At 33.9% G+C, this 26,457-nt stretch overlaps 1 protein-coding gene across 1 annotated transcript; it reads left to right on the forward strand.

Annotated features, from left to right (window-relative positions):
- The first annotated feature begins 498 nt into the window (after window positions 1–498).
- LOC120138378 (probable mitochondrial saccharopine dehydrogenase-like oxidoreductase At5g39410) lies at window positions 499–17,985 on the forward strand. The gene is made up of 3 exons (XM_039153857.1): window positions 499–620; window positions 10,636–10,959; window positions 17,572–17,985. The coding sequence occupies exons 2-3, from the start codon at window positions 10,681–10,683 to the stop codon at window positions 17,983–17,985; spliced, it is 693 nt and encodes a 230-aa protein (XP_039009788.1). The 5' UTR covers window positions 499–620; window positions 10,636–10,680.
- The last annotated feature ends 8,472 nt before the right edge of the window (window positions 17,986–26,457 follow it).

A 26,457-nucleotide genomic window follows, 5' to 3' on the forward strand; every position in this document is an offset into this window, starting at 1 on the left:
TTTGAATTATTCAAGTTCTATTTAATAACTCTACTTGAATTTAAATTTTCCCGAGCTTAAAATTTTTTAAATCAAATCAAAAATATAAAATTTTTGAATCAAATTGAGTTTTATTCGACTTAGTTATTAATGAGACATTTACCGACGTTACTACCAATACCCAAAAAAAGACGCAGCGAAAATTCTCGTCACTAAAAACTTCTAAACTCTATTTTATCGTCTTTCTTCTTCCACTTCCACTTCCACTTCCACTTCCGGAAGAACAGAAACCCCTAAAATGCAATCAAACCAAACCCCAATCCTCTATACGACATAATCATCTTAGGGGCCTCAGGATTTACTGGCAAATATGTTGTAAAAGAGGCTTTAAAGTTTCTCAACACCCCATCTTCTTCTCTTAAAACTTTGGCACTTGCTGGTTGTAGCCATGAAAAGCTTACTAAAACTCTTCAATGGGCGGCTCATCCTAGTTCCCCTCCTGATGTTACTATTATCATTGCTGATACTACTGACCCAGCTTCGCTTTTGAGTCTTCGTAATCAAACTAAGCTCTTGCTTAACTGTGTTGGGCCTTATAGGATCCATGGTGAGCCTGTTGTTTCTGCTTGCGCCTCTTCTGGGAACCTTTTCTCCCATATTTTTAATGTTTTATAAATAATATTTATTCTTTATTTGGGCTTTTGTATTTGTTGTTAAATGGTGGAAATATGGGTTTCTCTAGGGTGCTTGAGTGATAACCTGCAATACAAGTGTCATAACGTCTCCCTCGGGGATCCGTTAGACTTGAAAAAATTTACTTTCGGGAAAGGCGATGAAATATAAATTTGAAAACAATTTGACTTTTGAGTCGCCACCAACCTTTTAAGTTAGGTAAGTTGTAACCTTAAACGACAAAAAATGGTCTGCTTTTTACCAAAGATTCATTTTTAAGAGTTCGGGAGTCGATTACGTGTGGGGAAGGGTGAGCACCCCCACAACGCCCAAATTTTGGTACCTAAACGATTATATGTTGTTTAAATATTGAGAATTACAAACTTCAAAAATATATTTAAATTATGATCCTTCTATTTATTCAAATTTATTTAAATAAGTGTCAAATTAAAAAAAACAACTTAAAATAAGAGATGCAATGGGTCAAAAAGATTAAAGAGCCCAAAAGATATTTTTATAGAATAAAAAAATATATATTATAATTATTCTTATAAGTGAAAATGCGTCATTTTGTACGAACAATCCTTGAAAATGCACTTCCTTTATAGTTAGGAGACATTTTCATAGATTCCTCTCACAAAAGACGTTATTTCATAATTTTTCACAGAGATAAAATAAAATAAAATAAAACAAAAGTGAAAAGAGTTGAAAATAATCAAAATAAATAAATGTGGAACAAAGAGAATTATCGAATACAAAAACAAACATTTATGCGAAAAATCCTCGAAAAGACACATTCTCTTGTAGTCGAGAGATGTCTTCGTAGATTTCTCTCACAATAAAATTTCCCATTTACATATTTAGAAAACAAAATGAAATATAAAAAAAATAAGGTCGAAGCAATAATATCAATGTGCACATAAATAAGGGATCAACCTACAAAATTTCTAAACCAACCATCCATATTAAAATATCATACAAGTAAGAGGGTAAATAAATAAAACTGAAACATAAATATTAAAAATTATAGGCACGAAACATAAATATACCATTAGCAAGCTTATGGACTAAAATAAAATAACAGAAAATAAAGTGCCAAAATCATAAATAAATAAAACAGGAAATATGACATATCAGTGACTAAATTGAATGTAATAAAACTAAAGTGCTAAAAATAAAATAAATAAAAATGTAGGGACTCAGAGACTAAAATGTAAAATATGGCAAGGTATAAGGGAATTGGAAGAAAATAAACCAAAAAAGTTAGTGTTGAGGAAGTAAAAAAGGAAAATCATTAAATTAGTCCCTAAGTATTAAAAATAATTTAAACAATCACCACACATGACCAAATGCAAACACGCTTAAAAGTACAGGGACTAAAAAATTAAACCAAAAATATAACATGCATCAGAAATAGGTAACTACAAAAGCAGTCCCTTCATTGCCCATTTTACAAAATACACCTAACATAGGGGGACCTAAGTGTATTTCCTCTAAAGTTTTCTATATATATATAAAAATTCTCTTTTTTTCCCATTTTTTCATTTAAAATAGGTTACCACCCGCCGTCCGCCGTGTCTTCTGTCGTTGGCTGCCTCCCCGTCTTGGATCCAGGGTCTGTTTTGCGAGAAGAGGTGTCATTTGTCGCAAAATAGTCGAAGATCGTTCGACATGCCTCTCTTTGATCTACCGTTGTCCGCCGTTAGATCGCCTCCATTTTCAGATATCTTTTTCTATGTCGTATTCTCTTTTTTATCAACGATTGGATTTACAAACTGAGCCCTCCAACGCTGTGAGCGTCACCGGTTGTATGGGTAAGAAATGGGTAAGAATCTCTTCTCTCATTTTTTCTTTGTTTCGAAATAGAAAAAAAATTGTTTGAACTTTTGTTTTTTTTATTGCTAATAAAATTGGTACATTGTTCTTGTTTTTCGCAGGTTTATACCCTTACATAAAAATATTGTTGATTGTTGATTTGGTGGTGCCGTGATTTGAGGGAGCTGGTGACCTTACTGCTGCTGTCGGGTATGGCGTTGTCAACAATTGGTGTGGAGGCATGGGGCTACATTGGAGCAGGGTATGGGTGGTGGCAGGAGCTAAACGGGTCAGTCAACCGGATCAAATCTCGGGTCAGGTTTGATATTTGATCCAGTTGGGTCCTCGGGTTGGCTTGATTTGTAATTTGGGCTCAAGGTGAGGGTCTGCCAGATGTAAATCAACTGTTAATAATAAAATAATAAATAATAGAAATAATAATAAATAATAATAATAATATTTTTTTCGACCTGAACAAAAATGGATGTCTAAGTTGCCCCTCTTTGCACATTCTTGTGTTAACAAGAATAAGGCAAAGATGAAAAAGACAACTAGTTTTTTTCAATTCTCTATTTTTGCTTTGAAATTTGATATGTTTGTTGTTGGGGATGACACTGCTCATAAGTGATGAACAATTATGGTCATCTAAGGGTGACACGACTCCTACGTGATGAGGAGATATGGTCGATGGATGACATGGTTCCTATACGATGAGGACGACTGGCCATCTTTAGGGAGTGTGATAACACATTTCCTACGCGATGAGGACGACTGGTTATCTAGAGGTGGCAAGGCTCCTACATGATGAGGAAGTCTGGTCGGTAGATGACACGGTTCCTATGTGATAAGGATGGCAGGCCATCTTTAGGGATGATAACACGGTTCCTATGTGATGAGGACAACTGGTTATCTAGGGGGTGACATGACTCCTACGTGATGAGGAGGTCTGGTCGTGGGATGACACAATTCATACGTTATGAGGACGGTTGGCCATCTTTAAGGATAATAGTTTCAAGGGAAACCGTCTCAAGAGAGACAAAATTTGTTTCAAAGGAAACAGATTCAAAGATTTATGTTTCAAGAGAAATTGTTTCAATGAAAATGATCTCAAAGATGGTTTTGTTTCAAGAGAAATTGTCTCAAGAGAGATAAAATTTTGTTTTAAGAGAAAAAAACTCAAAGATTTGTGTTTTAAGGGAAACAATTTCAAAATTTGTATTTCAAGGGGAAATGTCTCAAGTGAGACAAAACTTGTTTAAGAGAGACAAAACTTTGTTTCAAGGGAAACATACTCAAAGATTATGTCTTAAGGAAGGTTGTCTCAAGCGAGACAATGTTTGTTTTTAGAAAAAAACAATCTTAAATGAGATTAATTTTGTTTCAAGTGAAACAATTTAAAACAAATTTCGAAGGAAGCTGTCTCAAGAGAGACGAAGTTTGTTTTGAAAGAAACAATCTCAGGTGAGATCAATTTGTTTCAAAAATTTCAAAATTTGCAGAAAATCATCTCAAGTAAGATGAAATTTATTTTGAGAAAAATTGTCTCAAGCGAGACAAAATTTGTTTTTAGAGAAAACTGTCTCAAGCGAGACAAAATTGATTTTTAAGAAAAATTATCTCTAGCGAGACGACACTTTTTTTCGATAGAAACAATCTCAAAGGCGACAAACATTCTGTTTGTTCTTGTATGTTGAGAAAATACCTTCAGAAGATCTGATCATTCACTTCAGGATGTTGAATCTCTAAAGATACCCCTAACATTCATCATTTATTGCTTCATCATTGATTCTAAGCACGAGCTTTGTGTCTAAGAGCCGTATGTCAACTACCAAGATCCACTCCAGAGAGATTGTCTTGTTTGAAAAACGTTTTTCTTCTTCTTTTATTTTCAAGAGTCTGAAAATATCAATTAAAATGATGTTGAAAAATGTTTAATCAAAAGTTTTAAAATATTGTCCCTTTCTAAGTTTCACAATTGAGACAATTCATAAAACAAGAGATCATTGGATATCAAAGAATTAATTACACTTTTAATCCTTCAATGAATTATAGCTATTTGACAAGTGTCAAGATATTGCTATCTTTGAGTTATGGTTAAGTAAGGAGAGGATAAAAATGTTTCAGGTTATTGTTTTTGGTCAAAGGTATGACATTCTCGTTTCTTTGATGTTCACTGATATAATGGAATAGCTTGTATGCTCATCTACTAGAAGTGTTCTCTGACTCCCAGTTCTCATGATCACACTCGGTTTGTGCGATGCCTTATCAAGAAATTTGTGTGATCACCTCCTATGCAATAGTTGTACAGTCTTCATATTCGAGCCGCCTTTTCAGGTTTTCAACTCCAATCCTCCTTTGGTTTCAGGACGTTATCCAAAATTTACATCTTAAACCCCCTTTGTTTTTTTCTCTATCATGCATTAAAGATTTTAGAAAACTTTTGTAAATAAAAGATTAATCCTGATATGCGGGATGAAATATGAAGATAGTCTATTCTATTTAAAAATCCATGTATGATTATAAGTGACTTTTTAGGCACGTAATGTAGGTTATGGTTCACGGTTATGAAAGAAAGGGATAAAAGGATCAAACAAGTGTTTAAGGGTTATTGAACCAAGGATCAATTCATGTTGTCTTCAATCTTGTCTTGCTCGTATGTGTCCTTTTATCTTCTCTTAATGTTCTATGATCTTCTAGTGAAGTGATTCTGGAATGATTGTGCTTGTTCAATCTCATGGTTTGAAGCTAGAAGCGTTATTTGACTCGAGGGACTCTTTGCATGTGCTTTTATTGTCTTCTTTTATTTCTTTTATTTTGTTCTTTTGTTCTTTGATTTTTTTTCTTTTTTTTCCTTTTCTCTTTTTCTTTACTTTTATCCCCTCCCCCTCCTTGATTTGATCTTCAACTTTGTATTTGATTCACCTTTCGATATCTTATATGGATTAATAGTCTTCACTCATGCGAGCAGATTTTCTTTGTCTTGCCCTTAGTGTGGGGGGTGATCCTTGGTTAGGGTTGAATCAGAAGAAAAATATAATTTAGGCTCAAATGGGAACAGAAGGGATATATATTTTCTCCTTTTGTGAAGGGATAATGAAAGAAAGTTGTTAATTATTTCATACACAAAAGTCATTGCAGAATAGGTATCCCAGGGGGATAGATATTCTGGATTAATTTTATTCAATTGAAAATAATGTACTTAATGCATGATAGAATTATTTTGAATTAATTTCCTTTTTTTTCTTCTTTCTTCTAGCATTTCTCAATTGTTCAGGCTCATTTTCAGAATATTGATTCGAGATGCTCCACATTGTTTCTCATTGTAGGGAGGTTCACGTTCAAGGGAACATCTTGTACTCAATGTCTTTAGGTTTTCTTGGTAGAAAAATGTCGGTTTTGCGTCTAAGAAGACGATAATGTGACTTTATTGGCTCAACAAAAGGTAAGGGTATGACTTTTTGTGTTTAAAAGAAGATAAAGGCAATATATCAAAGTCTCAAAGAGGGGTAATGTCAAAATTTGATCTTTTGGTAGTGACCATGACTTATTTCGGGTAAAAAATGAAGAGATTTTATTTCTGGTTTTAGATGGTATAAGAAAATTTTAATCTTGCCATATGTCAAAAATCTATAATTCTTGAAGAACTAAAAGAATCTATAATTCATTTGATATTCAAAGAACTACAAGATTAAAACTTGTTCAATTATTCAACCTTAGAAAATAGCATACGTTCGATCATTAAAAGGTTAAAAATATTTAAGCAAATATGAAAGATAGAACAAAAACAAGTTCAAACAAAACAATGCTCTCAATGCAAGTGGTAGATGCAATTCCCCCATCATTCTTCAATTGTCCATGCCCCTGAATCTATCAGGTTTTGGATCTTCCGCTTCAGTGTCTTACAATTCTCATCAGAATGTCCTAAGCTTCCTATGTGATAGCTGCATACGATATACACCTCAGGAAATGGGGACTCTTTTCTCGGATCATCCTGGAAGACTCAACCCTACGATTAGCTGAACAGACTTCCACCATACTGATTTCAGCTTCTTCTTTTAATTTTTTTTGAATCTTACTTTTGTTCTCAATGCCGTCATATGAACATGACCACTATCATCAAATCTTATATGTTGAATAGAGTTGTATACTCCTCTATTGTTAGTGTCAAATCTTATATGTTGAAAGTGAAGATGTTGTACGCAGGATTCCAGAATCAGACCAGAGCTTTAAGCAATGGTTCATCAATCTTTACATAGATGATATAGGTTATATCACTATATTTCTTGTGGAACTTCTCTTTGGTATCTACTCTTTAGCTCTCCCAAATCTCTATCAGCTCTTGTATATCATTTTGCTTGAAATTGACATTAACATTTGTGGTCATCTGTGATACATAATCCCCAGACAAACTGTCTCTTTTCGCCTTTTATGTTTTTTTTTCAGACCAAACTCGGACAACCGGATTGGATTCTTACTTGTTATGAATATTTTTTTTTCCATCTTAATGATCGCTCTTCTACTCTGATGATTACTTGGTTAATCAACATATTTCTTTTATTTATGATGATCATGCAAAATGCCAAATAATAAACAATCAAACATAGAAAATATGTCAGTTTAAAAAAAATCAAAAATCAAGCAGATATTATTGAAAGGTAATTACAATACCTACCCACATGCTTTTCTACCCTTATAAGGTTAATCCTACCCAAAATATACTTTCTACCCCATGCTTTGTTCGAAAATAAAACCTAACCACGTGTTTTTCTAGTTCACATGCTTTATTCGAGAAAAAATTAATGTGGGTAAATAAAAGAGGTTTAGTGTCATTTCTCCTTTGTGTACACTTATTTTTGGTACCTACTGACGGATATAGTTTTGGTATGAATTTTATTGGGGTGGGTCACTAGGGTCCACTATATGCGGTATTAGGTTCTAGGAAAAATATACTCAAATTGTCCATGTTGGTGCCTCTTTAGGCTGTCAAAACCCTTAATCCTTGCTCATTACAGGCTCATGCGGATCAAGTTCAATTCGAGATGATACATTCTCTTGTGTCCATGTGGAGAAACAATTTATCTCACGTAGACCTAAGGTATATGAACCCCAAAGTTTACTTGCTAAAACCTATACGGAGAAATAAATTATCTCACGTAGGCTAAGCTTTCACCTCAACTTAAAAGGGACAAAGCTCGTAAGTGAGCTTATGGTATGTAAATGTACGTGTTGTTTGTGAGGAGAAACTCACAAACCTTTGAAAACAAGACAAAAGACGACATTTTCAGAAGTTTCAAAAATCTGTTCAAATTTGAAGACCACCAAAATAAAAATCAATTAGTTAAAAATAGAATAATGCATGATATGTTGAAACTAAAAAATAAACAAAAGGAACATAAATTAAATACAATTTAAGTTTGTAATTCTCAAGAATAAAAACAACATATAATCGTTTATGGCCTGACTCTCGAAGTCCCCAGCAGAGTCGCCAAGCTGTCAAAACGTCTTCCTCGGGGATTCGTTAGACTTGAAAAAAATTAGTTTCGAGGAAGGCGATGAAATATAATTTTGAAAACAATTTGACTTTTAAGTCTCCACCAACCTTTAAGTTAGGTAAGTTTGAAACCTTAAACGACAAAAAATGGTCTGTGTTTTACCAAAGATTCATTTTTAAGAGTTCAGGAGTCGATTACGTGTGGGGAAGGGTGAGCACCCCCACAACGCCCAAATTTTGGTACCTAAACGATTATATGTTATTTAAATATTGGGAATTACAAACTTCGAAAATATATTTAAATTATGATACTTCTATTTATTCAAATTTATTTAAATAAGTGTCAAATTAAAAAAAACAACTTAAAATAAGAGATGCAATAAGTCAAAAAGATTAAATAGCCCAAAAGATATTTTTATAGAATAAAAAATATATATTATAATTATTCTTATAAGTGAAAATGTGTCATTTTGTACGAACAATACTTGAAAATGCACTTCATTTATAATTATGAGACATTTTCATAGATTATTCTCACAAAAGACGTTATTTTGCATTTTTTTCGCAGAGATAAAATAAAATAAAATAAAGCAAATTAAAGTGAAAATATTTGAAAAATAATCAAAATAAATAAACGTGGAACAAAGAGAATTATCGAATACAAAACAAACATTTATGCGAAAAATCCTCGAAAAGACACATTCCTTTGTAGTCGAGAGATGTCCTCGTAAATTTCCCTCACAATAAAATTTCCCATTTACATATTTAGAAAAAAATAAAAAATAAAAAAATATGTCGAAGCAATAATATCAATGTGCACATAAAAAGGGATCAACCTACAAAATTTCTAAAGCAACCATCCAAATTAAATATCATACAAGTAAGAGGGTAAATAAAAAATTGAAACATAAATATTAAAAATTATAGGAACGAAACATAAATATACCATTAGCAAGCTCATGGACTAAAATAAAATAACAGAAAATAAAGTGTCAAAATCATAAATAAATAAATAAATAAAATAGGAAATATGACATATCAATGACTAAATTGGCAGTAATAAAACTAAAGTGCTAAAAATTAAATAAATAAAAACGTAGGACTGAGGGACTAAAATGTAAAATACAACATATATAAGGGACCTAGAAGAAAATAAACCAAAAAGTTAGTGTTGAGAAGTAAAAAGGAAAATCATTAATCAGTCCCTAAGTATTAAAAATATTTAAACAGTCACTACACATGACCAAATACAAACACGCATAAAAGTACAGGGAATAAAAAAAATTAAACCAAAAAGATATAACATGCATCAGAAATGAGTAAACTACAAAACAGTCCCTTTAGGTGACCTTTTTGCAAAACACGCCTAACTTAATGAGACCTAAGTGCAATTTCCCCTAAAGTTTTCTATAAATATCAATATTTTTTTTTTCATTTGAATAGGTTTTAGAGAGAGATCGCCAGTAGCTTACCACCTGTCGGTCACCGTGTCGTCCGTCGTCGGCCGTCGACGGTGGTTGATGGCCACCAAATTTCACTCGAAGATCCGTCTCGGCCTCCCCGTCTTGGATCCAGGGTTTGTTTTGCGAGAAGAGACATCATTTGTCGCGAAATAGTCGAAGACCGTTCGGTTTTCCTCTCTCTGATATGTCGCCGTCCGCCGTTGGATCGTCGCCATTTTCAGATATATTGTTCTACGTCATCTTCTCTTCCTTTTCAATGGTCGATTCACAAACCGAGCCCTCCAACGCCGTGAGCGTCTTCGGTCGAATGGGTAAGAGTCTTTTCTCTTCTTTTTTCTTTGTTTCGAAATAGAAAAAAACTTGTTTGAACTTTTTTTATTGCTGATAAACGGGTGTGTCAACCGGGTCGGATCTCGGGCCAAGTTTGATGCAGTCGGGTCCTCGGGTTGGCTTGATTTGTAATTTGGGCTCAGGGTGAGGGTCTACCAGATGTAAATCAATTGTTAATAATAAAATAATAATAATAGTAATAATAATAATAATATTTTTCGACCTGGACAAAAACAAGTGTCTACAACAAGTATGGAATTGCAGCATGTTTATGGCGATTTGTTGTTGATAATATTAAGAGCGTGGTGGAAATTAATGAATCTTGATGGTAAAAAGCTTGAATAGGATATTGATATTTGTGGGAATATAGTAAATTGAGTGGTGTTAATTGCATTGGCCCTTCTTTTCCAAGTGAATCCGGCAATGGCTTAATGTATGTATTTTAAATTAGAAAATACTAGCTTTCCTAACTTCAACCATAACTATTGAAAAATCAGTTTTTTTTTTCTTCTGCCTTTGTCCGGCATCGGGTTATTCTTTCTTGATGTCCAAATTCACAAACTTTCATTGTAGTCGTTGGTCTTATAAACGGTCACTCAAGTGTCAAGATCCACCACTGTGGACAAGTCTCTTGAAAGTTAATGTGATCTTGTTTTTGTAGTTGAATGTGTTTGCCTTGTTCTTGAATGTTAATTATGCATAAAGTGGTGAGTTGGTGCTTCTATGGGATTTAGTTGTAGAATCTTTAGTTTTATTTAGTGTAATATTTCTCTTCACTTTCAGCTAAGGTATTTGATCATTAACTTATCTGACAATTGAACTTGCTAATTTCTTACTTTGTAGTAGTAGAGAATCCCTATGTAACTCAAGTTATTTACACTGTAGGTGTGATTATTTGGATATAACTGGAGAGCCTGAGTTTATGGAAAAATGGAGGCCAAATACCATGAAAAGGCTGTGCAGACAGGTTCCTTGATTGTTTCAGCATGTGGATTTGATTCAATTCCTGCTGAAATGGGGGTTATGTTCAATACAAGGCAGTGGGAGGCTCCTGCTGTGCCAAACCATGTTACTGCCTATGTAAGTTTGGAGTCTGATAAAAGAATTGTTGGGAACTTTGCAACATATGAATCAGCAGTTTTGGGTGTGGCAAACATGGACAAGTGGCAGGAGTTGAGGCGTTCTAGACCCAGGAAACCTAGGGCAGTGGTAAGCGATTATTCTGCATTTCTGTTTGTTTTTGATACCCTACCATTTCATGGTTTGTCTAAGACATTAAGTTGCTGCAGGATGGGAATGGCTATTTTGATTTTTCTAGATATAAGAATTCAATGGTGCCCTTGCTCGATTTAGTTTGTGACATCATCTCACTTCAACCAATTTTCTGTTTCTTTGTTGTAATATTATTCAATATAATGCTCTATTTGGCTGATTTGAAAATTGAGAGGAACAATTAACTCCTAGAGATCGCAATCTAGTCATACCAAATTTCAGATTCAAGGAAACCAAGCTCCATTAATCTTGTCTTGAGCAACTATTAGTGTTCTACTTTTAGGTTTATACGTAGGAAAGTGGGGCAGATTTAGGGTATATATTTTCTAGATTATACTTCAGTCCTAGATATATTTTTCTAGCGGGTCGTCACTAAGGAGGAAGGTGCATCCTGAAAATGGTATATTTGCACCTTTATATGGTGTGCAAGCAACTCCATTAGAGTTCTCATCAATATCTAGTTTGCTTTTAGTTTAGGTCAAGGAAAGATGCTACTAGCACATGTAGTGGTACATGGACTATTGATGACTAAAACTGGGTGGTGGGAGCTTTGATGGAGAAAATGAAGGTAATGGAACAAATTGATAGTAGTTGTGAAGATGGGTTTTTTTATCCAAATATCAACCCCAAAAATATTATTTACTAAAATAAAACCCATTGCTTATTAATTACTGATCTAGTACCATTATTGTTACGGGGCAAGAAGGTGCCTTCTGCCAAGAAGCTCCTTTTGCTTATCTCAATCAGGTTGGACCAAAATAAAAGAAAATATGGAGGTAAAAAATATGAAAGAAAATTATACGAATTTTAACTAAAAGGAATAAATGTGTGTGGTGCGTATCAAAGACACGTAATTGCATGAGCACAATCATGAGTCGAGTCGGGCGACGACGACAACGATGATACACGTGTATTGTCCCATATTATTTAGATATGTGGGTTTTCAAGTATTTAAATATAATATTTTAAACATTTATTTATCGAATGATTATACATAAGATTAATACACAGTATCGTCGTCGTCCAACTTGACTTGTACTTGTTCTCGAACTTGTGTAATTACGTTCCCTTGACATGCACCACATGCATTTGTTTTTTTTTTTTACAAAATTCACATACTTTTTCTTATATTTTACGATTTTTTTTTCTTTCATTTCAGTCCAACTTTAACGAGATCAACAAAATAAGCTTCTTGAAAAATGCACCTTTACCTAGTGGTAGAATTGAGTACTAGATCTAGAATTAATCAACAATGGATATTATTTTGGTAATTAATTATTTTTGGGGTGATATTTGGGTAAAAAAGCCGTGAAGATGGATGTGGTAGATGTACCACGGTAGCTCACTTCTTCCTTCACCATTACAGTAGTAAAGATTGGTGCTAATAAAACTAGGACAAGCTAGCGCAAGCCCTAACAATGTTGATATATGGGATTGTACTGCCACAAATATAGACAATGATGATGGTAGTTGATGTGATCTTGGTAATGATGGTGCTAATGTTAATGTAGACGGTGGTTTTTCGTCCCATTAATTATTATTATTATTATTATTAACTAATTTTATTTTATGTTTATAGACTGATTACAACAACTTGATTGGGTCCAAATTACATCATCCATTAGACCCAATAAATCCGGAGCCCAAAAGAAGCCCAAGCCATGGTCCAACCTGACCCAAGACCCATTTTGAAGCCCAAATCCATTAGAGTTTTTCACCCTAATGCTCCCATCCAGCCAGCAGCCACCACTCTCTCAGCCGTCGAATCTGGACCCATCCAACGGTCTAGATCGAGCAGATTCCAGCCGTTGTTTCGACCACTCCCTTGCCACCGTCATTGCCACCAATCCAAAACCCTGCAAGTGTTAGACAGCATAGATCAACACACAAGTAACCCCAAATACAAATCAACACACAAAAACAACTATGATGTATCTTTGTAATCATTTTTGTAGAAAAAATCAGCAAAAACAAATGTAAAACGCAGGCTATATAAACCCGAACCAAATATGTAACAAGGGTTCCTCCCCTTTGTTTTCGAAAGGAAATAAAATTAGAGCATTCAAGGTATTTTTTATTTGTTTTTTTAGTTTCGAAGTCGAAAAAATCAAAACAAAAAAAACCACAATTTCAAAATAAAACAGAAAATCAAGGAGAGGAGTTCGAGTAGTTTACCTAAAAGGGGGTTGAATCGGGGCTAGTTCGTCCTCGTGAGCGGTCACCGGAGTGAGTGAGAAGCCGAGTGGTCGGAGCTCGCTTTGGGGCGGTTTAGGGCCATTTTAGGTAATTTAGGTCCTAGATCTAGGTTTAGGAGAGTGAGGGGATTTTGTAGGCCTTTTTTTGGGTTCGTTTCGAAGCTCCAACGGTAGTCGGTACGGTGACCGGACAGCGTCCGGGGTCGAAGAAGGGTGACCGACAATGGGCAGACCGACTGCTTTGAGAGAAGAAAAAACGAGAGAAAGATTTTTTTTTTTAATTTTCGGTTTGCAAATGAAAAAAAAAAACATAAGTTGGTATATATAGACAAAGTTTCGGGGGGAAATTGCGTTTAGGTCCCCCAAACATTGTCGTGTTTTTGTAAAGAGGTCACTGGCAGGGACCAATTTTGTTATTTTTCTAGTTTAAGCATGCCTTAAAATTTTTGGTCTAATCGTAGTTTAGTCCTCATACTTTTAGCGTGTTTTTGCATGTTAGTCCTTGTAGGGATTGTTTTTTGTAATTTACCTTTTTTATGTCTGATATTTATTTTTAGGGATATTCTTTGTATAGCCCCCTATATTTCTGCATGTTTGCATTTCGAGCATGAATATATGTTTTATTTATTTTAATTCAACCATGTAATTTTAATTTATTTCAATTTAACCCCATGTTTTTTTTATTTTTATTTTAGGACTTAATATTGTAAACGTTCATTTTAGTCCCTTGTATATTTTATTTTATTTTAATTTTGGCATGGTAATTTGATTATTTATGTTTTAGTCCTACTTCTCTTTTTTATTTTTATTTTTGCATGTCGTTTGCATTTTAATTCATTTTAGCCTAATTAATTTTTGTTGAAAACATTTTGATGTTTCGATATAACAAAGTAAGTTAAATGAATTTTAAGATTTTACAAATGATTTTCTAAGTATATTCGATACAATTATTCGAATATTAAAATATTACTCCAAGTCTTTCAAAGTTTAATTTCAATCCTTACTAAAGTGTAAAATTGTGTTTTATACTTAAAATATTTTTGAAACAATTTTCACAAAGTATTTCGAACAAAAAACGACAAAAAAAAATAAAATTTGTGAAAAGATGCACCGATGCACTCATTGATGCATCGATGCACACCCCATTTCGAATGCATTTTATGCATCGATGCACTCAGAATTTTATGGAAACATCGAATGCATTTTATGCATCGATGCACAGACCATGCATCGATGCACTCCAGGCTTGTTTGAAACATCGAATGCATTTATGCATCGATGCACCCTTAGTGCACCGATGCACTAAGTGTTCCAACGGTCAAAATATTTGAATTTTACACTTAGGGTGCGTTTGGTTCACGAAATGTAAGATTACCAATGGGAATAAAAGATTACCAGGGAATAGGATTAGTGAGAATGTTGTATTTTGTGTTTGGTTGGTTTAGCAGGAATGTAAGATTACTGTGTTTGGTTAAAGGAATAAAAGATTATTGGAATGTATATTTGACCAAATTGTCCTTATTATATATTTGTATAATATTACAAATTGTAAAATATTTATATATTTTCTTTAAAAATTTAAATTCATAATATTTATATAATTTTTTTTACAAAATTAAAAATATAAAAAATGTTTAATGAAAGGGTAAATATTTTAACCCCTAAACTTCATATAAAATTTTAATTATAGATTTTTTTTGTAAATCTAAAATAATTTAAGATAAATTTGTAATTTAACCTTCGTATAATTTTTATTATTCAATGATAGAAGAATGATATTTTTGAAAAAAAATAATAATTTAAGGGCATTTTAGTCCAAAACGCCGGTAATGTTACAATAACTAAGGGAAGGGAGGTAATGACATTCCCGGTAATATACCCCAAAAAAATCTACAATTGGTAATAAAACATTACCGGGAATGAGATTCCCGGCCAACCAAACATGGGAATGTGGGATTCCCATCCCATGGGAATCCCACAATCCTTGAACAAAACACCTCCTTAATGCATCGATGCACCTTGACTATGCATCGATGTACACACGCTCTCAACTGATTTTATTAATTGTTTTCACACACTAACGACTCTATTAACTCAACTAATGATCCCCAACGTTCAGAAATGATCCAATGAGTATTTAAATAAGCTTACAAGCCATTGATCAACAACAAGAATCAAGAATCAAGAGAGAATCAAAGAGAAAGCATCGAACCTCAAGTTTGAGCATTTTAAAGCCTATTTCATTCAATATTCATCTTTGCTTTCAAGAATAGTTATTGTACGCAATTGTATTATTCTTGAGTGTTCTTTCTTTGTTCTAGAATTGTGCAAACATCTTTCCTTGTGAGGATTTTCTTGTAAGTTTGCAAAATTTGTATTGTTCTCTTTGGGAGAGAGTATTCTCAAGAATTTGGGGTATAATTCTTGAGGGATTTGTAAGGTTACTCTTTGTCCTCAAAAGAAAGACAAATTATTTATTGCCAATTCACCCCCCCCTCTTGTCCAATTCCATCGATCGATTAACTCAACAATTTTGTATGATAACCTCATAAGCATCCCTTGACTCGATTCAAAAATAAATTGACTAAGGGTAATATTCGATCATTTTAATGTTGTCGTAAAGTCACTGTCTTAACGTATAAGAAAGTTACTTTCGATAATTGTAAAATGAAAGTCTATCCCATTTAGTGACACAAATTAAATCGATTTCATTTTTAAAATTCGGGGATTGAGAAAAAGACAATATTCTTTTAATTAAATTCATCGAGAAAAGACTGTTAGATCGAATCTAAGGTCTCATCTCGAGATATTTAAATAATTGAACATCTTTATTCTCATTAAATATCGGTAAAGTAAATAATTAATTCCTTGTTTGTCATATTTTTTTATTTGTTTTATTTTTGCATGTGTTTTCCGATAGATTTTCAAAACAATAACATTCGAATCTACATTGAGAATAATAAATGACAGCTTTAAGGTACGAGAGGTCATTTATTCTCGATTGGAAATCATTAAATATTATCGCTTTCATTCGAATTGCTATGTAATTTTAAGATAAAATAGTAATATCACTTTATTTCAATTGAGGGTAATAAATGATTGTTTTAAATCACAAAAAGTCATTTATTCTCGATTGGAAACAATTAGATATTATCGTTTTCACTCTTAAAATTATTTTGGATGTTATTATTTTGAATTAATAGTAAACTTTAGAATGAAATTTTAATATTTCTTTATTTCGATTAGAGTAAGAATCGATTGCTTCGAGGTATGAGAGATCGATTCTTCTCGATAGGAAATAACTAAATATTATTATCTTTCATCCAAAAATTTCAAAGAATGTTATTTTAGGGGATCTTAAATTAAATTAGACTCGAACTTGTAAACTTTATAGCAAAGACAATTAATAAACCGACTAGATACCGATTTAGGGCATTGTGGGGGTGTTAATCCTTTCCCACACGTAATTGACTCTCGAATTCAAATTTTGGTAACGCAAACCACAAGTTTGTCGTTCTAAATAAAATTAATATTTTATTAAAATGACAAATTTATTTTTGGGTGCCCAATCACACCTTAATCAAAGATTGATGGCGGCTCCTCGAACCACATTTTATCATTAACCGGTCACTAAAGAATTATTTCGAAACGGGACACCCCTTTTCCCCTCCGGAAAAAAACCGTTTGGACAGTTGAGAGAAAGCCCATCATCACCTTGGAGCCATCTTCTTACTTCTTAGAGTACCGAAATTTATAGTAGGAATACTAATTCTGGCAACATCTATAAAAGGGATGAGGTTTCTTGTGAAATTTACTACAATTTGGAATTGTTGATGGAATTGTAACAATATTGCTGGAATGATTACCTGAACTTCCAATCTAGCCGAAATTATAGGCCTAGGTAGGTCGGAGTATTATGGTGTTGCCTGTAAACCCTGATAGCATTGTTTTGCAGATATTGTGCTGTATTTAATTTCGCTTATCATTCTGGAATTGCATGTTTAATATAGGAACCTAGTTTTGCAGATATTATCCACCTGACGTTGGGTGTGAGAAAAATATGAGTTTCATTGTTATCTGTTGCTAGTATTGGTCATGGAATCTCTGTCCCCAAGGCTGATACGATGCTTTGGAGACCAGACTTGTTTGAATCCCTCCTGGAACCACAATGAGAGCTTTGGACTATCTTCTTCGATTAAGAAAATGGAAAAAAAAAGTTCTTATACAAAAAATTGATTCTTATATTTTGAATCATGTGATTCCTCAGTTAAATCTTGCTATTCAATGTTGAAATTTTCGAATCATGATGATTCTTACAATGCCTTTTAACAATTGTTTACTTGTATGGTTTCAGATTCCTGGTCCACCACCTCCCAAAGGACCAACTATAGAATACCAGGATAAAATTGGTCTTAGGGCTGTAAAGCTACCCTCGGCAGATGCTGTTGTTGTTCGAAGGACTCTTGTCACTCTGACGGAGAACCCCCGTGGTCTCCCTGGGATTAATGAGAGTCCTGAACATATCGAAAAGAGGGAGGCCTACTGGTCATCAGTGAAGCCAGCTCATTTTGGAGTGAGAATAGCATCTAAAACCCTTTTAGGCATCTATCGAATCATCGGAGTTGGGATTTTCATTGGAGTCTTAAGTAGATTTTCATTCGGGAGGTGGCTTCTCTTAAAATTTCCCTCTTTTTTCAGCTTCGGGTGGTTCCGAAAGACAGGTCCAACGGAGGAAGAGGTGAGAAGCGCATCATTTAAAATGTGGTAACGGGAGTAACGGGACCTGAGATCGGGTATGTGAAAACTCCGATTAGTCTAATTCAATGTGCTCTCGTAGTTTTGAGCCAACGTGAAAACCTGCCAAAGGGAGGAGTTTATAGCCCTGGCATTGTCTTTGGTCCGGATCTCCAAGAACGGCAGCAAGAGAATGGAGTTTTGTAGACATCAATTTTTTCATTTAAATTTATTATTATTATTAAAATTATTATTATTAGTATTATTATTATAATTATAATTATAATTATATATTATTTATTAAATATTACAAAGCCCAATTACAAGATCCCGGAGCCCAGATCAGGTCCAACAGTGACCCAACTTGAACCAGGCCCGAGAAGCCCAAATCATTTGGGAGTTTCAGCTAGGGTTTCTAAACCCTAGCTCCCAGCCGCCGTTTCCAGAAGCCCCGCGCAGCAGCCGCCTCTCCAGCTGCCAGAAGCTTCCAGATGCCTCAGCCTTTGATGCCAAGTGCTCCAATCGCCGTTGCCGACACTCCACCAGTGCCACGAAGCCACCTCGAAGAAGCCTCCAGAAGCTTTGTTGCCACAACAACGACCGTCCATGTCGAGCTCTATGGTGAGTCACCATATAGCTCGGTGACTCACCGAACTCCTTTCCTTTAACCGGTCCGATGAGCGTCTTGATGATGGCTATAAAGCCATCGACCACCTGCGAAAGAAAAGGGACAGCCACGAAAACAGAAGGGAAAACACAGACAGAAACAACAAACATAAGCGAGACACCACGAGAAGAACTACACCAACGATCCCAGAAAATACAAACCGAAAGAAGAGAAAAGAGACTTACCGAGGAAATCGCCGTCGTGAGAGCCTCCACGAGTCATCGGAGAACCGAAACGTCGAAGGAAACTATCTCAGATCTACGACGTTTGGTAAGCTTTTAGGTTAAAACAACCTTAGATTGGGCTTTAGGGTAAATAAAGCATCGATTTGGGGATGTTTTGTAATTTTCCGGCCACCGTAGATGGTGACCGGCGGTGGTACCAGTGGCAAAATACGGGGACCGGTTGTTGTCTGGTTTCCTCCGGCGAAGGAAACTATGAGAGAGGCGAGAGAGAGTTATAAAACTCTCTCTGCTTGAGAGAAAAAAGAAAGGAAAAATGGGGAAGCTGGCCTGAAGGGCCAGCCGTTTGGGACTTAAATAGCCCTCCCCAAACGACGCCGTTTTGGGGAGGGGTTTCTCTGTAATTAACTAAAGGTTAAACCCTTTCCACAGTCATCCTAACTTGTAATCTTTACATTTTAGTCACTAAATCAATTTATAATTCTTTTAATTCAGTTCTTTAATTTTAATTTTATTTATTTTAGTCCTTTCTATTAAATAATATATTTAGGATAAATACGTATTTAGTCCTTTAGTTTTAATAAATAATATTTTAATCCCGAGTATATATTTTTAATTTATTTTAATCTGATATTCGAATTTTTATAATTTTATTTAGTCACCAAATTAATAAATAAGGAAATAGCATGTTTAATCCCTATAATTTTAAATAATTAATTATGAATTAGGTATTTAATTTTATTAGATTATAATTTAGTCCCTAAGTTTAATATTTTCATTTATTTTACAAGCTTTATTATTTTTTATTTTTTCATACCATGTTTTAATTGTATTTTAAACATTATTTAATCATATGTTACTTTATATATTATGTTCATATATATTTAATTATCATTACTATTACTATTATTCTTTATTAATTATGTCAATATATATAGTCTTATAAATATATATAATATTTATTTATTTATTTATTATATTTTCCTATTTATAAATTTAATTTTATAAATTACTTTTAAGAAAAATAATCATGTTTTGATATTTATTTATTTTTAATATCAAAGAAAAGAGCTGTCTTAAAGCACCTAGAAGCCCTTTTCTGATATTTCTAAATAAGTAAATATCTTATTTATGTATATTAATATATTTTCTTAAAATTATTTGAAATAGTAGAATTATGAATTAAATATATCTTTGAATTTTTAAATTTCCAATAATAGAGACAATTTATAATTAAAAAGTACCAATTTTGGGCGTTGTAGGGGTGCTAATCCTTCCCTAAACGTAACCGACCACGAATCCCTTTTTATTATTAAAAAGAACGAATTTTTGGTTATAAACGCAGATCAGTTCATCTTTTAACTGATGTTTTCTTAAAACTCGTTTAAAAGATAATTTTTAGGTATTCGACCTACCTAACCCAAAAGGCCTATGGCGACTCCCAAATTATTTAAAAAAAACCATTTATTCACATCACTTTTCCCGTTAAATAAATATTTCGTGCCCGGACGAAAACCGGTTACGACAGCTTGGCGACTCCGCTGGGGATGTAGTCAAACTTTAAAATCAATTGTAAATTGTCTCTATCAATTAGAAATTAAAAATTCATATATTTAATTTTTAATTCTTTTTTTCAAATTTTGTATTACTTATTATTTTTATATATTATTATTTTATTATATTCAAGAATTAATAATTTTATTTGTTTGTCAGAGGTTTGAATATTTCTCCTCACACACAACACTTGCATTGCATAACATAAAGCTCTATAATTGAGTTTGTCCCTTTTAAGTGGGAGTGAAAGCGACGTCTTCGTGAGAATTTATTCTCCGTGTCAGACCTAGCAAGTAACTTTCGGGGTTCATATGCTCTATGTTTTCGTGAGAATTTATTCTCCGTGTCAGGCATAGAGAAATGTGTTCCCTTGAATTGAACTCGATCTACTTAAGTCTGTAATGGACTAGGATTGAGGGTTGATAGCCCAAGGGGGCATCAACAAGGACAATTCAAGTACCTTTACTCCTAGAACTAAAAACCTGCATATAATAAACCTTAGAAATTCTCCTAATCTAAGACAATACTGAAACCATGGCCATAGGTGTACACAAAGGAGAAATAAGCTCTAGCTTTTAATTTATTTAATTTATTATTTTTCTCTCTGAATAAATGTATGTGAACTAGAAATCATGCAGTTAGGTTAATTTTTCCAAACAAAGCATGGAACTAGAAAGCATGAGGTTAAGATTTATACCTTGATAGATAGACTTTTCTTTCCATTAATTGGTTCTAACCAATTTCTTTTTTTCACTTCTCATTTTTTTTCATACATATTTGTTTGCTCTAAACTTGTTTATATTGATTTCTTTTGTTTGCATTGCATGATCATGGCATAATCAAAAGGTGTTTATTGGAAAGACTATTCATCATATTGGAAAGAAATCGTAAATGGACAAAAAGTTTTATGATCAAACAAAATATGATGCGGCCAAGGAAAGACATCCTGAGGAAACTTCGAGGATAGAAGCAAGCAATGCACACAGAGAACCGGTTATATTAATACCAAAAGTATTACACAAAGATCCTACCAGATTGATACCAAAAGCAGTCTATGGTAAGAGCATTAGTCAGGGCATTCAGAGTAGTGGAGGTTTTTATGAAGCTCAAGCATGTTATTTGAAGGACTTGAAGGATCAAAACAAGAAATTGAGCATAAAAATGGAAGCCATGAATGAAGATTTCCAGAAGATCAGTCAAGCCTTTCGAAATACTGGCATAGGAAACACCCCAGAAGAGTGGATCATAGGAGTCACCAAGCTGAAAAAGAACTGCAACATATATGAAGATCTTGTTCAAGAACTTCTTGGACAGAAAGGTTCTCTTACAAGGGAAAATGAGCAACTCCGAGAAATGACACAGAAGATGAAAGAGAATGTCATGGAAGAAGTTGCAGTCCAGACAAATAATATGGTTCTTAGGTAATAGATTTAGCTAATTTTACAAGGAGATGAAGCAGACTGAAGACTCAACTTTTTGAGCATAAATGGAAACTAACTGGGCTTTGGAGAAGTTAGGAGTGAAAGATATCCTTATATGTAAAGTTTTATTTGATGTACCGAAACTTTTGTGTTCAATGAAATCTGTTCTAAGATGATCACTCTTGAGAAACACCTTTTCATACATGCATTTTCATTTTGCATCTTTGCATTTTTCATTTTGCATTCATACTTTTATGTTTGCCTTTGAATTGCACATTTTGCATTCTTATTTTTCCATTTATGCATTTTCACACTTTATTTAAGTACTGTTATGTACTTTAATTATAAAAACATATAAATAATTCAGGAAAGGTTTCTGTAATAGTAAAAACCAAGATCATTCATTTATTTTACTGTACCATCATCATGAAAACAATGGAGCAATCTTATGAGGGACTACAAGATAAGTGGCCAGAACAATTGACAGGGTTACCTCGGGATACAAGGAAAGAAACGTCAGATTCAGTACCAGATGGATCAGATCAAATTATTCAGGGAATGGAATCTGATAAAGAAAAGATAACTGCTAAAAAGAAATCGTGCTATCAGATTGAAGAATCAAGAAAGATAACATACTCTGGGGCATCCCACTCAAACCCAAAGAATAGCCTCATTAATTATTCACAATATGAGGAGAGAGTCAAGAGGACAGAGAAAGCAATCAGAAACATGAAAGATGTTAGTGCCCACCACAAAGAATTAGAAGCAAGAAAGCTCAGCTTGGTTCCAGATTTGATTATTCCCCATGAATTCAAAATGCCTGATTTTGAGAAATATGATGGCACCAGTTGTCCCTTAATCCATTTAAGAATGTTTTGCAGAAAAATGGAAGGATATTTGAGTTCTGATGATCTATTAATTCACTCTTTCCATGATAGTCTTGTTGGCCCAACAGTAGTCTGGTACAATCAGTTGACCCAAGAACAGATCAAGAGATGGGTAGATCTAGCTGATGCATTTTTGGGACAATATCGGTATGTTAAAGGCTTAGTTCCAACACGTATGGATCTTCGAAGAATAAAGAAGAAAACCAATGAAAGATTTCAAGAATATACCCTAAGATGGAGAGGAGTGGCAGCACAAGTTCAACCTCCCATGTTAGAAGAAGAAATATCACGTATGTTTCGTGATTCCCTTCCAGCGCCTTTCTTCGAGTTAATGCAGGCAAATCCGATAAACGAATTCGAGAATCTTGTGACAAGTGGAGATTTAATTGAGAATGTAATCAGTGAAGAAAACTCAAAAGTCACATCCAAGAGCCCGATTGATCAGAGAGCTAAAGTTGGTATTGTGAATGAGTATCACATCCAAAGACCCCGCAATTGCAAAAGAAAAAGAGCAAGTAACTATTCGGATCGACCAAAGAAAGTCATGCGATCAAGAAAAACTTTGGAAGTGTTCCAAACTTCCATTTCAGACTTGTATCCTCATTTGGTTAAAGGTCAATACATCACACCAAGACCAACTAAAGTGATATCAAACCCTTCTGCTCATAGCTATGATCAAGATAGTGTTTGTAATTTCTACTTGGGGTAAAGGGGCATTCTACAGGCAATTGTAGGCCACTGTTAAAAGAAATTAAGATGCTTATTGACAAAGGGGTTTTGACACAAGAAATGATCAAGAAATGGGGAGGCGAATGAAGAAAAGAACCCTGATCCTATTACATACCCAACATTATAGGAGTAATGAGGCATGATAAAATAAATAAGTAGAAGTGTTATCTACCACTGTAGTACTTTCTATTTTCAACATCTTGTTTGAACTTGTTTTTTGTTTCTTTTCTCCGCCTTTGTAATAAATAAATTTGTGTTACTTTTATGGTTATGAGCAAGCAATCAAGTTTTAATCTTGAGATTATTGAGTATCGAGTAGATTAAATATTCTTTTAAATTTGCAAGAGTTATAGATCTATTAGCAAGTGGTAAAGTTATATCTTCCATATCCCGTCCAACGCCAATTACTTGACCCTTACCAAAACCAAATCCTGACACTACATTTATCTGAGACTCGGAAGAAATGTCTCTACCTATTTTTGAGACATCAACTCTAGATGTTTACCTTCTCGGATAGAGTTGCTTGGTTTATGATATTACCCCTTCCGCTATATATATGACCTCAAAAGTCACACATTTGACCTTCCAAATACAATGCCATCATAAAAAAAAAACCTCAAAAGAACCAAACTTTCAGTTATCCGTGAATTTTCCTGCAAGAAGAGATGAGATGAGGCATCATGGACCAACTTATCGAAGATGATTTCAAGTGATTGGGACATACTCAAAGAAGAAGGGGAAAGTGATTGATTGAAATAAATATATCATGCATTAATTACATTTTTCATGTAAGTAAAATTAATCTTAAATATTCATCCCCCTGGAGATACCTCTTTTTACAAAGGTTTCTGTGTATGAGATAACGAACGTCATTGTTTCATTTATCCTTTAATATATATATATATATATATATATATATATATATCGTTGTGCCCACTTGATATCGTTGTGCCCACTTGAGCCTGAATGATTTTTCTTCTGATTCAACCCTAACCAAGGATCACCCTCCACATTAGGGGGCAAGGAGAAGGATATTTGCTCACAATAATAAAGATTGTCAATACATTTTTATTACGAAGACAAGTTTCCATGAAGTCATGAAAGTTTTGAACTACAAAGTATGTCAAATACAGAGTGCTTGAAGATCAATCCAATCAAGAATAATGGAAAACCTCCAAAATGTAAAAGGAAAAGGAGGTGTTCAAAGCAATTGAAGTATTATACTCATCCAGCAAAGAAAGAAAAAAGAAAAATCCAGCAAAGAAAGGAAAAAAGAAAAAAGAGGAAAAAAGAAAAAAAAGGGAAAGAAATAGAAAAAAAACAAAAAGAAAAAGAAAAAAATTGAATCAAGATGGGTGAATTATTGAGCCTCAAGTTTCAAGGTTGATCAAGTACAAACAAGAAGAACAAGAAATGCTGAAGATATGAGAAAATGGAAATGAATCCAAAATTTGGCAGTCTAGAGGGATCCAGATGATGGAAAAATTCCCAACAAAGCAGATCCAAGTTAAGCAAGGCAAGGTGAAGGCATCAGAATGAATTGATCCTTGGTTTGATTACCTTTAAACACTTATTTGGGCCTTTTTATCCCTTTCTTTTGTAACCATAAGCCATGGCCTACGTTACGTACCTAAAAAGTCCATTCTAATCATACATGGATTTCTAAGTGAAAGAGAATATCTTCAGATTTCATTCCGCCTCTCAAGATTGATTTTTATTTGCAAAAATTGGTTTTTAAAATCTTTAATGCATGATATGAAAAATGATAAAAGGGGGGTTCAAGATGTAAATTTTTAAATAACATCTTAGAACCAAATGAGGATTCGAGTTGAAAACCTGAAAAGGCGGCTCGAATATTGAATGGTGCAACAACGACATAAGAGACAATTTTAAGCTCTTAAATGAAGCACCGCACATCCCAAAGACGTTCCTGAGATTCTGGAATCGAGAAGCATCTCTACAAGATGAACATAACAACCATTTCTTCAAGTTAGTGGAAGCCGAAACGACATACTGAACCAACTTGAAAGAACCTACTTTACCAGAATCCACCTACACCTTAAATCAGTCAATAGTTTTGACACTTGCCATAGGACTGATTTTTGAATGATTTAAAAGTGTAGTTGATTTATTTGATATTCATTAAACTCATTGTTTATGATCTGATTCTATTGTGAACCTGAGAAGGGCAATAATTTGTAAAATTCTTTCATTCTTCAAAGAAATGAGAAAAACATTTTTAAATAGGACAGTCTCAAATGAGGAAGTTCTTTGAAGCAATTGTTTCTTATTCTACCTCTGTTGTAGAAAAAAAGAATGAACGAGGCCGGAATAATGAAGCACTTCACATTTTTGAAGGCAAGTGGTCCAAGAAGCCAGAAAGTCTGGAGAATTAAACTTGTGACACTCTCTTATGACATTATTAGCAGCTCATCAAGAAAGATTATCGTTTATTTCATGCTGAGGGAGATAAGCATCACCAGACATATTATTTTCCCCAACCATCAATTCATGTTCTCTAGAAGATTACATCATAGAGCCATGAACAAGTCACTACCTGCACTCTGGTTATACCGTGATGCTGGCTCAAGTCTTGATACATCATTGCTACTTCTTCTATGCCGATCATTTTCTTTGTCAAGATGATATCCATTTTGTCCTTCAGAAGATTACTGAATTTGAATTTGCGGACTTATTGCACAGAATAAGACATTAGAACAGAATCTACCCTTATAGGCCTTTTATATAGGGTAACATTGGTTACAGGATTCCAAAAGTTGAAGATGACCAGTTTTACTGTAAACTAAACCGTTCCATGATTCGAAAAGAGTGGGATATATTGGAGCAGCAGAAGAGACAGCTGTCGTAGCAGTCATTGCAAGAAAATGCACCAACAAAAATCTTCTAGTTCATCCTGATGATGTTTATTTCTTCCAGTAAGGTTGTTATGCTGGATGCCACTGACAACAAGGTTGAATTCGATAAATCTACTAATCAATTGCTCCAACTGATCATCATTCAGTTCTTGCACATCTGTTTTCAAAGATATGCCAAGACAGTAGAAGG

Source organism: Hibiscus syriacus, unplaced genomic scaffold (genome assembly GCF_006381635.1).
Source record: "Hibiscus syriacus cultivar Baekdansim isolate YM2019G1 unplaced genomic scaffold, ASM638163v2 tig00110691_pilon, whole genome shotgun sequence".
Lineage (NCBI taxonomy): Eukaryota > Viridiplantae > Streptophyta > Magnoliopsida > Malvales > Malvaceae > Hibiscus > Hibiscus syriacus.